General features: G+C 47.8%; 1 protein-coding gene across 1 annotated transcript in view; it reads right to left on the minus strand.

Moving 5' to 3' along the window:
* Nucleotides 1–675: 675 nt before the first annotated feature.
* Nucleotides 676–15,573, minus strand: part of slc35f1 (solute carrier family 35 member F1) — a 20,338-nt gene continuing 5,440 nt past the window's right edge. The window contains exons 4-10 of the mRNA XM_080790614.1: nt 15,188–15,315; nt 14,184–14,343; nt 13,535–13,694; nt 11,690–11,742; nt 11,021–11,175; nt 2,250–2,367; nt 676–1,139 (exon numbers count right to left, since the gene is read on the minus strand). Of these exons, the coding sequence (XP_080646740.1) occupies nt 1,006–1,139; nt 2,250–2,367; nt 11,021–11,175; nt 11,690–11,742; nt 13,535–13,694; nt 14,184–14,343; nt 15,188–15,315 (908 nt within the window). The 3' untranslated portion in view covers nt 676–1,005. The remainder of the gene's footprint in view (nt 1,140–2,249; nt 2,368–11,020; nt 11,176–11,689; nt 11,743–13,534; nt 13,695–14,183; nt 14,344–15,187; nt 15,316–15,573) is intronic.

Consider the following 15,573-nt stretch of genomic DNA (forward strand, 5'->3'; position numbering starts at 1 on the left):
TATGTAGGAGAGCCTCCGTTGGACTGAAGCCAATAGAAGTCTATGTAGGAGAGCCTCCGTTGGACTGAAGCCAATAGAAGTCTATGTAGGAGAGCCTCCGTTGGACTGAAGCCAATAGAAGTCTATGTAGGAGAGCCTCCATTGGACTGAAGCCAATAGAAGTCTATGTAGGAGAGCCTCCATTGGACTGAAGCCAATAGAAGTCTATGTAGGAGAGCCTCCATTGGACTGAAGCCAATAGAAGTCCATGTAGGAGAGCCTCCATTGGACTGAAGCCAATAGAAGTCCATGTAGGAGAGCCTCCATTGGACTGAAGCCAATAGAAGTCTATGTAGGAGAGCCTCCATTGGACTGAAGCCAATAGAAGTCTATGTAGGAGAGCCTCCATTGGACTGAAGCCAATAGAAGTCCATGTAGGAGAGCCTCCGTTGGACTGAAGCCAATAGAAGTCTATGTAGGAGAGCCTCCGTTGGACTGAAGCCAATAGAAGTCTATGTAGGAGAGCCTCCGTTGGACTGAAGCCAATAGAAGTCTATGTAGGAGAGCCTCCGTTGGACTGAAGCCAATAGAAGTCTATGTAGGAGAGCCTCCATTGGACTGAAGCCAATAGAAGTCTATGTAGGAGAGCCTCCATTGGACTGAAGCCAATAGAAGTCCATGTAGGAGAGCCTCCATTGGACTGAAGCCAATAGAAGTCTATGTAGGAGAGCCTCCATTGGACTGAAGCCAATACCAAATTGGGCCACTATGTCCATCTGGCCTCAGGGTTTCGTCTCTATTCATATATTATACTCTAAGGACTGAACAGAGTTGTCGTAACTGTCTTACTCATGGCTCTGCCATTTATTTTCCCCTCTTTTTTTTTGGCGAATCTCCACCAATAGGCATCGAGCGTTAGGTTCAACTGGCTATAGAGGCGGGGCCGCCCACTGTGACATCACACACAGATACAGGAAGTGAAAGCCAGAGATGGATGGAGGCGTCGTTCGCGTCTTTGCTCGTTTTCTATTGGTTGTCGTCGTGGCGCGCGTGACACGACTCCTCCTCCACTTCCTGTCCCAGGCTGGTGTACGTGACGGACGGCTCTGTGGCCCCTCCCCCTCTTGGGTGAGGGGGCGTGTCCATGGCTGGGTGGCTGCCTGCGGACAAAAACAACTCACATTATTATTCTTGTTTAAAGGTCTCACGACAAAAATATATAATATCCTCAGTTCAAATATGGTTGATTATTTTAGGGGGTCCTCACTTCAAATATGTTAGATTATCTTAGGTGGTCCCCAGTTCAAATACGTGTTAACATGCTAACATGTGGAGACCCTCAGAGCTGTGGTCTGGGTTTAGAGCAGAACCTCAGGGCTGTGGTCTGGGTTTAGAGCAGAACCTCAGGGCTGTGGTCTGGGTTTAGAGGAAAGCCTCAGGGCTGTGGTCTGGGTTTAGAGGAAAGCCTCAGGGCTGTGGTCTGGGTTTAGAGGAAAGCCTCAGGGCTGTGGTCTGGGTTTAGAGCAGAACCTCAGGGCTGTGGTCTGGGTTTAGAGCAGAACCTCAGGGCTGTGGTCTGGGTTTAGAGCAGAACCTCAGGGCTGTGGTCTGGGTTTAGAGCAGAACCTCAGGGCTGTGGTCTGGGTTTAGAGGAAAGCCTCAGGGCTGTGGTCTGGGTTTAGAGCAAAGCCTCAGGGCTGTGGTCTAGGTTTAGAGCAGAACCTCAGGGCTGTGGTCTGGGTTTAGAGGAAAGCCTCAGGGCTGTGGTCTAGGTTTAGAGCAGAACCTCAGGGCTGTGGTCTGGGTTTAGAGGAAAGCCTCAGGGCTGTGGTCTGGGTTTAGAGGAGAGCCTCAGGGCTGTGGTCTAGGTTTAGAGCAGAACCTCAGGGCTGTGGTCTGGGTTTAGAGCAGAACCTCAGGGCTGTGGTCTGGGTTTAGAGCAGAACCTCAGGGCTGTGGTCTGGGTTTAGAGCAGAACCTCAGGGCTGTGGTCTGGGTTTAGAGGAGAGCCTCAGGTCTGTGGTCTAGAGGAGAACCGGGTCTGGGTTTAGAGCAGAACCTCAGGGCTGTGGTCTGGGTTTAGAGGAGAGCCTCAGGGCTGTGGTCTGGGAGGAGAACCTGGTCTGGGTTTAGAGGAGAGCCTCAGGGCTGTGGTCTGGGTTTAGAGCAGAACCTCTGGGCTGTGGTCTGGGTTTAGAGGAGAACCTCAGGGCTGTGGTTTGGGAGGAGAACCTGGTCTGGGTCTAGAGGAGAACCTGGTCTGGGTCTACCTGCGTTGTGGAACTTCCTGTAGACGCGCGGGTCCTGAGCCACGTAGGTGGGGGCGGAGCCGAAGAGGAGCAGACCCAATAGCAGCAACACCAACGCCAGCAGGTACAGGCCTGAGAACTGACCAATCAACAGCAGGTACAGGCCTGAGAACTGACCAATCAACAGCAGGTACAGGCCTGAGAACTGACCAATCACAGCAGGTTACACATGCCTACCATATAGCCCCGCCCACTGCTGTTAATTTACCATATAGCTCAGCCCCCTCCTGTTCATTTAACATAATGAAAAATCACACTTCTTATTAGGACATAATGTTGTTATCTAGGGATGGAGTAGTCTGAAAACCCACCTCTTCAGACTCCACCATGGCCCGTAGCACTTGCCCTAGCCTAGCCCCTTAGATAGCACTTTATGTAGAATCAGATAGTATTTTAGACAGACTTGTAGCTCGTTACGTAGACAGCACTAGAATTGCATTTTATGTAGTCATAGCACTTTATAGTTCACATGTATATTGTATAATATATAATATAGTATAGTATGTATAGTTGACATAGATACTCCACTGTTACGTTCTTAGTTTATACATGATTCATGATAACTACTTGTTATATACCGTATGTATGTGATGTATGACATGCTTTTGTTTTTGCTTAAATGTAAATCGCTCTGGATCAAGAGCGTCTGATAAATGCCTAAATTCAGAACAGAACTCGATGAGCCCAAAGCTTATTGATACCGGGTACTGGATAAACCCAAAGCTTATTGATACCGGGTACTGGATAAGCCCAAAGCTTATCGATACCGGGTACTGGATAAGCCCCAAAGATTATTGATACCGGGTACTGGATGAGCCCAAAGCTTATCGATACCGGGTACTGGATAAGCCCAAAGCTTATCGATACCGGGTACTGGATAAGCCCAAAGCTTATTGATACCGGGTACTGGATGAGCCCAAAGCTTATTGATACCGGGTACTGGATGAGCCCAAAGCTTATTGATACCGGGTACTGGATAAGCCCAAAGCTTATCGATACCGGGTACTCGATAAGCCCAAAGCTTATTGATACCGGGTACTGGATAAGCCCAAAGCTTATTGATACCGGGTACTGGATAAGCCCAAAGCTTATCGATACCGGGTACTCGATAAGCCCAAAGCTTATTGATACCGGGTACTGGATAAGCCCAAAGCTTATTGATACCGGGTACTGGATAAGCCCAAAGCTTATTGCGAACGCAGTGAGCACTTACTATGAGACCTAGCAGATCATGTCTGTGCGTGCGTCTGTCTGTCCCGCTATCCAAATATGGAGTGTGTTGCATCAGCAATCACTCAGCTCCATATATGGGCACAAAAGGGGCCAGGTCCACTCAGCTCCATATATGGGCACAAAAGGGGCCAGTGATTTGTTTGGTGTGGACCTGGCCCCTTTTGTGCCCATATATGGAGCTGAGTGACACTAATTCGTAATTTATTCTAATTGTTATTGCAATTTACGATCTGCGTTCGCTTCCCGCGTTCGCGCGTCTTACTCGTTGATACCGGGTACTGGATAAGCCCAAAGCTTATTGATACCGGGTACTGGATAAGCCCAAATCTTATCGATACCGGGTACTGGATAAGCCCAAAGCTTATTGATACCGGGTACTGGATAAGCCCAAAGCTTATTGATACCGGGTACTGGATGAGCCCAAAGCTTATTGATACCGGGTACTGGATAAGCCCAAAGCTTATTGATACCGGGTACTGGATGAGCCCAAAGCTTATTGATACCGGGTACTGGATAAGCCCAAAGCTTATTGATACCGGGTACTGGATAAGCCCAAAGCTTATTGATACCGGGTACTGGATAAGCCCAAAGCTTATTGATACCGGGTACTGGATAAGCCCAAAGCTTATTGATACCGGGTACTGGATGAGCCCAAAGCTTATTGATACCGGGTACTGGATAAGCCCAAAGCGTATTGATACCGGGTACTGGATAAGCCCAAAGCTTATTGATACCGGGTACTGGATAAGCTTGTCATCAGATTTTTCCGGGTATCGGTTATCGAGGTCCAGCCCTATTGATATCCCAAAACTCCATATATGGGCAACAGCGATCGACGTAGAGCTCCATGTATGGAACCTGCCTGACACGTTTTAGTGTGACGTGACGTCACGCTGACACCGTCGGGTTAATGACGGCACACTCCATATTTGGGCGTGGCTGCGGCGGAGAGTAATGTCTATATATGGTCACGGCCGAGTCACAGACTGTGACATCAGCGGCAGAGACACAGTATAAGAGCAGGTGGAGCAGAGACACACAGCTGGACAACCTGGAGCAACACAGACACACATTCTGGAAGGACAGCAGAACTGAAACGTCTCCTCAGAACTCTTTACGTTACAGATCAGTTGATATCCTTGAGCTGCAGGTCTGTCAGATCAGTTGATATCCAGTGAGTTGCAGGTCTGTCAGATCAGGTGATATCCAGTGAGCTGCAGGTATGTCAGATCAGTTTATATCCAGTGAGCTGCAGGTCTGTCAGATCAGTTGATATCCAGTGAGTTGCAGGTCTGTCAGATAAGGTGATATCCAGTGAGGTGCAGGTCTGTCAGATCAGTTGATATCCAGTGAGTTGCAGGTCTGTCAGATCAGGTGTGTCCAGCGATGCAGTGGACGGTGAATCTGAAAGGATCACGGGGCGATGGATGGTGTCAGGCTGCTGCAGTGACCGTGGGTCACCACCAGGTGTTCTCATTTGGAGGATCTGGTACTCCAAAGGACCCCATCCATGTGCACGTCTTCAACACAGTGTCTCTGAGATGGAGGACGTTGCCTCCTGTAGTGACCCCTGGAAGAAGACAGCGCCCCCTAGAGGTTCCCTCCTGGCGCCACAGCCACACAGCTGTGCTGGTAGGAGATATCGTCTACATCTGGGGAGGGTACACTAAAGGAGGTCTCTGCAACGAGCTTTATGCGTTCGATGTCGACGCCCACACGTGGTCCAAACCCAGGGTTTCTGGGACCGTTCCAAAGGAGAGGGGAAACCACTCAGCCTGTGTCTTGGGGAAGGTCATGTTTATCCATGGAGGATCGACCAGGACTGGACTCACTAATGACATCTACAAGTTGGACACCACCACGATGGTCTGGTCTGTAATTAACCCGAGAGGAACGCCACCTCCTGCTACATCAGGTCACTCTGTCACCATCATCGAGACAAAGATGTTTGTGTTTGGAGGCTTGGGGAGTCTGGGTATAGGTTTGGGTCACTACTACAACTCCATCAGAGTGTTTGACACAGAGACCAACCACTGGATGGACACACCTTCTGCACAGCCGACTCCAGAAGGATGCCGCAGTCATTCAGCCTTTACCTACAATGGAGAGCTGTACATATTTGGTGGTTACGACAGGGTAGAAGACTCTCACGTCAATGCTCTGTGGAAATACAACGCAGAGACTTTCACCTGGAAGGAGGTTAAGCCCAAGGGGAACGGCCCTTGGTCAACTGTTGGCTGCTGTTGCATTGTGGGAGATCATGTCATCTTCTTTGGAGGACTCAGGAATCGCCTGTTTATCTTAGACTTGAATCCTAGTCTGAAGACGTTATGCAAGCTAGCGGTTATTCAATACGATCTGGATCAGTCTGAACTCACACACAACATCAGGTGGGAACTGGCAGCCATGATGATTAAAGAATGAATTAAATATGGCCTGAACCGCTGGCCATAGCGCCACCTATAGGCTACCACATGTAGCCTGACAGTGCAAAAAGAAGAAGAAGAAGAAGAAGAAAAACAATACGATAAAAAGAGAAAGATATGACCTCAGTGGAGCTCATATCTCCACCAGGAAGTGTCATCTCCATATTTGGGCAACGTGTTTGGGCTGTTCGTTGGAGAGGATTGGACCTGACCGTGGAACAAACACCATATATGGACATCCTGCTATACCCATACAAGGAGCAGGCTCGGCCGCGACATACCAGAACCTACACGGGTTGTGCAGTCGACGCGTTGTGATTGGCCAGTCGCTGTGATTGACAGCCTAAACTTAACCCTAACCTTAACCTTAACCTCAATAAAACTATACTTAAACCTAAACCTAACCCTAACCTTAACCTCAATAAAAACTATACTTAAACCTAAACCTAACCCTAACCTTAACCTCAATAAAACTATACTTAAACCTAAACCTAACCCATAACCTTAACCTCAATAAAACTATACTTAAACCTAAACCTAACCCATAACCTTAACCTCAATAAAACTATACTTAAACCTAACCCTAACCCATAACCTTAACCTCAATAAAACTATACTTAAACCTAACCCTAACCCATAACCTTAACCTCAATAAAACTATACTTAAACCTAACCCTAACCCATAACCTTAACCTCAATAAAACTATACTTAAACCTAACCCTAACTGCTGTTCATTTACCATATAGCTCCTCCCCCTCCTGTTCATTTACCATATAGCTCCACCCCCTCCTGTTCATTTACCATATAGCTCCACCCCCTCCTGTTCATTTACCATATAGCTCCGCCCCCTCCTGTTCATTTATCATATAGCTCCGCCCCCTCCTGTTCATTTACCATATAGCTCCGCCCCCTCCTGTTCATTTACCATATAGCTCCGCCCCCTCCTGTTCATTTACCATAATGAACAGCAGAAAAATCACACTTCTTATTAGGACATAATGTTGTTATCTAGGGATGGAGTAGTCTGAAAACCCACCTCTTCAGACTCCACCATGGCCCGTAGCACTTGCCCTAGCCTAGCCCCTTAGATAGCACTTTATGTAGACTTAGAGACAATAAATTCAGAACAGAACTCGATAAACCCAAAGCTTATCGATACCGGGTACTGGATAAGCCCAAAGCTTATTGATACCGGGTACTGGATAAGCCCAAAGCTTATTGATACCGGGTACTGGATAAGCCCAAAGCTTATTGATACCGGGTACTGGATAAACCCAAAGCTTATTGATACCGGGTACTGGATGAGCCCAAAGCTTATTGATACCGGGTACTGGATGAGCCCAAAGCTTATTGATACCGGGTACTGGATGAGCCCAAAGCTTATTGATACCGGGTACTGGATAAGCCCAAAGCTTATTGATACCGGGTACTGGATAAGCCCAAAGCTTATTGATACCGGGTACTGGATAAGCCCAAAGCTTATCGATACCGGGTACTCGATAAGCCCAAAGCTTATTGATACCGGGTACTGGATAAGCCCAAAGCTTATTGATACCGGGTACTCGATAAGCCCCAAAGCTTATCGATACCGGGTACTGGATAAGCCCAAAGCTTATTGATACCGGGTACTGGATAACCCCAAAGGTTATTGATACCGGGTACTGGATAAGCCCAAAGCGTATTGATACCGGGTACTGGATAAGCCCAAAGCGTATTGATACCGGGTACTGGATAAGCCCAAAGCGTATTGATACCGGGTACTGGATAAGCTTGTCATCAGATTTTTCCGGGTATCGGTTATCGAGGTCCAGCCCTATTGTTATCCCAAAACGGGACGGCACACTCCATATTTGGGCGTGGCTGCGGCGGAGAGTAATGTCTATATATGGTCACGGCCGATTCACAGACTGTGACATCAGCGGCAGAGACTCAGTATAAGAGAAGGTGGAGCAGAGACACACAGCTGGACAACCTGGAGCAATACAGACACACATTATTGAAGGACAGCAGAACTGAAACGTCTCCTCAGAACTCTTTCTGTTACAGATCAGTTGATATCCAGTGAGTTGCAGCAGGTCTGTCAGATCCGTTGATATCCAGTGAGGTGCAGGTCTGTCAGATCAGGTGATATCCAGTGAGCTGCAGGTCTGTCAGATCAGGTGATATCTAGTGAGTTGCAGGTCTGTCAGATCAGTTGATATCCAGTGAGCTGCAGGTCTGTCAGATCAGGTGATATCCAGTGAGTTGCAGGTCTGTCAGATCAGTTGATATCCAGTGATTTGCAGCAGGTCTGTCAGATCAGTTGATATCCAGTGAGTTGCAGGTCTGTCAGATCAGTTGATATCCTGTGAGTTGCAGGTCTGTCAGATCAGTTGATATCCAGTGAGCTGCAGGTCTGTCAGATCAGTTGATATCCAGTGAGTTGCAGGTCTGTCAGATCAGTTGATATCCAGTGAGCTGCAGGTCTGTCAGATCAGGTGATATCCTGTGAGCTGCAGGTCTGTCAGATCAGGTGATATCCAGTGAGGTGCAGGTCTGTCAGATCAGTTGATATCCAGTGAGTTGCAGGTCTGTCAGATCAGGTGTGTCCAGCGATGCAGTGGACGGTGAATCTGAAAGGATCACGGGGCGATGGATGGTGTCAGGCTGCTGCAGTAACCGTGGGTCGCCACCAGGTGTTCTCATTTGGAGGATGTGGACCTCCACAGGACCCCATCCATGTGCACGTCTTCAACACAGTGTCTCTGAGATGGAGGACGTTGCCTCCTGCAGTGACCCCTGGAATAGGACAGCGCCCCCTAGAGGTTCCCTCCTGGCGCTACGGCCACACAGCTGTCCTGGTAGGAGATATCGTCTACATCTGGGGAGGGTGGACTTACCCAAGTCGCTTCTGGAACGAGCTTTATGCGTTCGATGTCGACGCCCACACGTGGTCCAAACCCAGGGTTTCTGGGACCGTTCCAGAGGAGAGGAAAAACCACTCAGCCTGTGTCTTGGGGAAGGTCATGTTTATCCATGGAGGATCGACCAGGACTGGATACACTAATGACATCTACAAGTTGGACACCACCACGATGGTCTGGTCTGTAATTAACCCGAGAGGAACGCCACCTCCTGCTACATCAGGTCACTCTGCCACCATCATCGGGACAAAGATGTTTGTGTTTGGAGGCTGGAGGAGTATGGGTCACTACAACAACACCATCAGAGTGTTTGACACAGAGACCAACCTCTGGATGGACACACCTTCTGCACAGCCTCTTCCAGAAGGACGCCGCGGTCATTCAGCCTTTACCTACAATGGAGAGCTGTACATATTTGGTGGTTACGACCCTCTAGAGTACCCCTCTCACTTCAATGCTCTGTGGAAATACAACCCAGAGACTTTCACCTGGAAGGAGGTTAAGCCCAAGGGAAACGGCCCCTTAATGGTGACTGATGACTGCTGTTGCATTGTGGGAGATCATGTCATCCTCTTGGGAAGACACACGGGGCGCCTGTTTACCTTAGACTTGAGTCCTAGTCTGAAGACGTTATGCAAGCTAGCGGTTATTCAATACGATCTGGATCAGTCTGAACTCCCACATGACATCAGGTGGGAAGTGGCAGCCATGATGAATGAAGAATGAATTAAATATGGCCTGAACCGCTGGCCATAGCGCCACCTATAGGCCTGACGAAGAAGAAGAAAAACAATACGATAAAAAGAGAAAGATATGACCTCAGTGGAGCTCATATCTCCACCAGGAAGTGTCATCTCCATATTTGGGCAACGTGTTTGGGCTGTTCGTTGGAGAGGATTGGACCTGACCGTGGAACAAACACCATATATGGACATCCTGCTATACCCATACAAGGAGCAGGCTCGGCCGCGACATACCAGAACCCACACGGGTTGTGCAGTCGACGCGTTGTGATTGGCTAGTCGCTGTGACTGACATTCTTGAAACTATACTTAAACCTAAACCTAATCCCTAACCCTAACCTTAACCTCAATAAAACTATACTTAAACCTAAACCTAACCCTAACCTTAACCTCAATAAAACTATACTTAAACCTAACCCTAACCTTAACCTCAATAAAACTATACTTAAACCTAAACCTAACCCTAACCTTAACCTCAATAAAACTATACTTAAACCTAAACCTAACCCTAACCTTAACCTCAATAAAAACTATACTTAAACCTAACCCTAACCTTAACCTCAATAAACTTAACGTGCCTGGGGGCGTGGTTATAAACACAACCTGTGTAGGAATTACTACGTAGCCGCGGCTCCGCCCGATCCACTGAGACCCACAATGCATCACTCCAAACCACTGAGACCCACAATGCATCACTCCAATCCACTGAGACCCACAATGCATCACTCCAATCCACTGGGACCCACAATGCATCGCTCCAATCCACTGGGACCCACAATGCATCGCTCCTATCCACTGGGACCCACAATGCATCGCTACAATCCACTCCAATGTATTGATGATGAAGCACATTTAAAACAACAGAGTTGAACACAAAACAATAGTGAAATACGCCACCCAAATGTGGACGCAAATGTTTGAATATATATTCTTTCACAGTGAACTGAGAACTCAAATCGGGCGGGCGGCGGTCAATTCACAAAGAATTCACTACAAAATCCTGCTCACCACCTACAAAGCTCTCAATAACCTGGCTCCCCCCTACCTTTCCGATATTCTTGAACCATATGTCCCCCCCGCTCCCTCAGGTCCAGTGAAGCCAACCTCCTGAAGGTCCGCAAGGCCAAGTACCGCACCTGGGGGGACAGGGCCTTCTATGTTTCGGCCCCCAAACTCTGGAATGAACTCTGCAACCATCTCAGAGCTGCTCCCTCTCTCCTCTCTTTCAAAACCTCACTCAAAACCCACCTCTTCAAAATAGCTTTCCCCAGTTGACGTCTCGTTTATCCTTTTATCTTTTTAACCCTGTATCTGTTATGTTTTTTTTTCTTTTTTTTCCTTCATGACGTGAAATATGTTTTGAGCAGCACTGACGTTAGAAACATGTGTCTGTGTAGAATGCTCCTGAATGGGTTAGTGAACCTACCTTGTAGCGGAACAGCAGCAGTCCCCAGAGCAGACAGTAGGGGTCAGCGGTGAGCAGGGAGAGGTTGACGGAGGCGGAGCCGCTGCGTCGCATCACCACCGGCATCAGAGAGTAGAGGAAGAACATGCACGCTGCATACACACTGTACAGGAGGCCTGGACGCGCACGCACACACACACACGCACACATGGACGCACGCACGCACGCACGCACCCACGCCCATGGATAAAAAGACGTGAGATGGGCAAAATACATTGAAAATGTATTTTGATACAAAATACAAAATACATCTTCCATCCCAGCGAAATACAAATTACAAAATACAAAAAAGTATTTCAAATATGTATTTCAAATACATGTATTTCAAATACTGCCCATCTCCGATGGGCAAAAAACATTAAAAATGTATTTTGATACAAAATATAAATACTGGTTCAAAAAATGTATCTAAATACAAAATACATCTCATTTCTTCCATCCCAGCGAAATACAAATTACAAAATACAAAAAAGTATTTCAAATACGTATTTCAAATACATGTATTTCAAATACTGCCCATCTCAGTCTTAAAAGCACATGTTTGTAAAACCATTTTGGGGGAAATTCTGTACTGCTGTAATGCTACTATCAGAACCCTCTAGTGCCTGGTGGTGGAGACCACCCACTCACCTATCTGCCAGTCCCAGGGAACCTTCAGTAACTCCTTGTGCTCCATGATGGCCCTACGACACACAAACACACACACACACGCACACACACACACACACACACACACACACACACACACACACACACACACACACACACACACACACACACACACACACACACACACACACACACACACACACACACACACACACACACACACACACACACACACACACACACACACACACACACACTTTATTAATTTACTCTAGTGTAGTTTGGTTTGATCCTCATCAACTGTCACAGAAACATCCATAGTTTCTTGCTGTGTTATGGCTGGCTCTGGGGCCATAACGAAGAAGGGGAAACCACACCCTGGCTCCGCCCTCCAACACTGCAATGGAAGTGTTAAAGGCACAGCCACACATACACCAGAAACCCCACATAGTAGACTAAAGGCCCAGGGGGCCGTCACAGCTGCTTGATGGAAAAGGTCCTGAAGCCTTTCCTTCTACATGAGGGTGTTCCTCTGCTGTCCTGAAGGTCTTCTACATGTGGGTGTTCCTCTGCTGTCCTGAAGGTCTTCTAAGGCTGTTCCTCTGCTGTCCTGAAGGTCTTCTACATGTGGGTGTTCCTCTGCTGTCCTGAAGGTCTTCTACATGTGGGTGTTCCTCTGCTGTCCTGAAGGTCTTCTACATGAGGGTGTTCTACTGCTGTCCTGAAGGTCTTCTACATGAGGGTGTTCTACTGCTGTCCTGAAGGTCTTCTACATGAGGGTGTTCCTCTGCTGTCCTGAAGGTCTTCTACATGTGGGTGTTCCTCTGCTGTCCTGAAGGTCTTCTACATGAGGGTGTTCCTCTGCTGTCCTGAAGGTCTTCTACATGAGGGTGTTCCTCTGCTGTCCTGAAGGTCTTCTACATGAGGGTGTCCCTCTGCTGTCCTGAAGGTCTTCTACATGAGGCTGTTCCTCTGCTGTCCTGAAGGTCTTCTACATGTGGCTGTTCCTCTGCTGTCCTGAAGGTCTTCTACATGTGGGTGTTCCTCTGCTGTCCTGAAGGTCTTCTACATGAGGGTGTTCCTCTGCTGTCCTGAAGGTCTTCTACATGTGGGTGTTCCTCTGCTGTCCTGAAGGTCTTCTACATGAGGGTGTTCTACTGCTGTCCTGAAGGTCTTCTACATGAGGGTGTTCCTCTGCTGTCCTGAAGGTCTTCTACATGTGGCTGTTCCTCTGCTGTCCTGAAGGTCTTCTACATGTGGCTGTTCCTCTGCTGTCCTGAAGGTCTTCTACATGTGGGTGTTCCTCTGCTGTCCTGAAGGTCTTCTACATGAGGGTGTTCCTCTGCTGTCCTGAAGGTCTTCTACATGAGGGTGTTCCTCTGCTGTCCTGAAGCCTTTCCTCACAGCTGAACCGGAAACACTTTCCTAAAAAGGTTGACTTTACAAAGTGACCTCACATCCCCGATCATTTTAATTTATACGATATATGATCCAAAAGGCGTTCATATTTTGCGGGAGAGACAGATGAGGAGCAGAAATGAAGTGCCAGCATGTCGATCCTTTCATCACCACGGAGAGCGCCCTGGATTAGGAGACACAAGACATTCTTTCCGCCGCGCTAACATGGGAGTCAATGACAAGCTAATAATTGCACAGAGCGTTAGCATACGGCAAGAGAAAAGCGAAATGCCAAAAATAATAATAATAAAAATTCGGAATATTCTTATCTCGCCCCGTATCTTTGAGGGTGCGCTAGGACGTACACAGACGTCCATAGCACCTCTCGGTTCGAATCCTTATGACGTACAGGTGCGTCCTATGAACTGAAACGGTTAACGAGCTTAACAAGGTGAATTAACGACTCACAGCTGTATCCCGCTGAAGAAGGCCCCGAACAGGCCCAACAGGCCCAGGAACTCCACCCGGCCTCCGAGGTTCTTCACCACGAACTCCTCACACACGTTGGAGACGCCGTACAGCGTGGCCCCGCCCACTACCAACATGTCACCCACGAGCTTCTGGTCACCTGACAGACAGACAGACAGACAGACAGACAGACAGACAGACAGACAGACAGACAGACAGACAGACAGACAGACAGACAGACAGACAGACAGACAGACAGACAGACAGAGACAAAGAGAGAGAGAGGGTAGTTTTTTCCTAAACTATTCATGGTTTTATAGGATAAAATTAGGACAAGTAAGACGCGCAAACGCGGGAAGCGAACGCAGCTCGTACATATTTGGGGTTTTTTAAGTTTCTTTTTTAAGTTACGTTTTTAAGATTTTTTTAGTGTGTGTATGTGACTATGTGTGCGCGTGGTTTGTGTGTGTGTGTGTGTGTTTTTTTTTGTGGTGGCGGGCAGGTGGTGTTACCGCGTGACAGACAGACAGACAGACAGACAGACAGACACACAGACACACAGACAGACAGACATGTTCTGCTAGGTCTCATAGTTAGTGCTCACTGCGTTCGCAATTAATCATTCAATCGATCAATCAATGAGTCTCACCTGTGGCCGGGTCGCGGCCCACGTGCACGTCCCCCCCCACCATGCACGCCAGGCCCAGCAGACACACGCACACGCCCGCCACGTGCACGCCCCTGTAGCGCACGGACAGGAAGTACCAGGACAGCAGCAGCACCACCGGAAGAGCCAGGCAGTCCAGGAGCTGAGACAGGAACAGGAAACACCAACACATTATGGTCAACAGGAACAGGAAACACCACCACATTATGGTCAACAGGAACAGGAAACACCACCACATATGGTCAACAGGAACAGGAAACACCACCACATATGGTCAACAGGAACAGGAAACACCACCACATATGGTCAACAGGAACAGGAAACACCACCACATATGGTCAACAGGAACAGGAAACACCACCAAATATATGGTCAACAGGAACAGGAAACACCACCACATATGGTCAACAGGAACAGGAAACACCACCAAATATATGGTCAACAGGAACAGGAAACACCACCAAATATGGTCAACGGACATGCAGTATGTATTAAATATAAAAGTATGTAGTTGCCGTGACTCTAAAACTCTATTCTTCAATACACATAATTCACTATCAGGACTCTGAATAGTTTCTAGCTCTGAGTGAGCTCTGAACGGGCTGCAATGTTGGAAAAATATATTCAAGAACTATGTCTGGAATTGGGGCTGGGGTGGACTGCGAGATATTTCTGTGCATCTGTAGTATTGTATTGTTTTGTTTTGTGTTATTTTGTTATGTGTTTGTTATGTTTTGTTTTTCTGTGCATCTGTAGTATTGTATTGTTTTGTGTATTTCTTTGGTTGTGTCTTGTAAATGTTTTATACATATGGAAGAAAAAAAATAAAATACAAATCATAAAAAACAAAAATGCACATAATTCACGCACGCGCAATGATCGCACTCACGCAATTCACGCACGCACGCACGCGCACGCACGCACACTCACACACACACACACACACACACACACACACACACACACACACACACACACACACACACCTGTACGCTGCTCAGCGAGGTGTACTGGTAGGCCTTGATGAGCAGGAAGTTGGCCTGGATGTCGACCACGCCCACAAACATGTACTTCCACCAACGCCTCTTCAAGATGGCCAACAGGTTCTGTTCTCCTGGACGGGGACACACAGAGACAAGATGGACAACAGGTTCTGTTCTCCTGGACGGGGAGACACAGAGACAAGATGGACAACAGGTTCTGTTCTCCTGGACACAGAGACACAGAGACAAGATGGACAACAGGTTCTGTTCTCCTGGACACAGAGACACAGAGACAAGATGGACAACAGGTTCTGTTCTCCTGGACGGGGACACACAGAGACAAGATGGACCACAGGTTCTGTTCTCCTGGACGGGGACACACAGAGACA

Source organism: Protomyctophum bolini, assembly GCF_963924005.1.
Source record: "Protomyctophum bolini genome assembly, chromosome: 19".
Lineage (NCBI taxonomy): Eukaryota > Metazoa > Chordata > Actinopteri > Myctophiformes > Myctophidae > Protomyctophum > Protomyctophum bolini.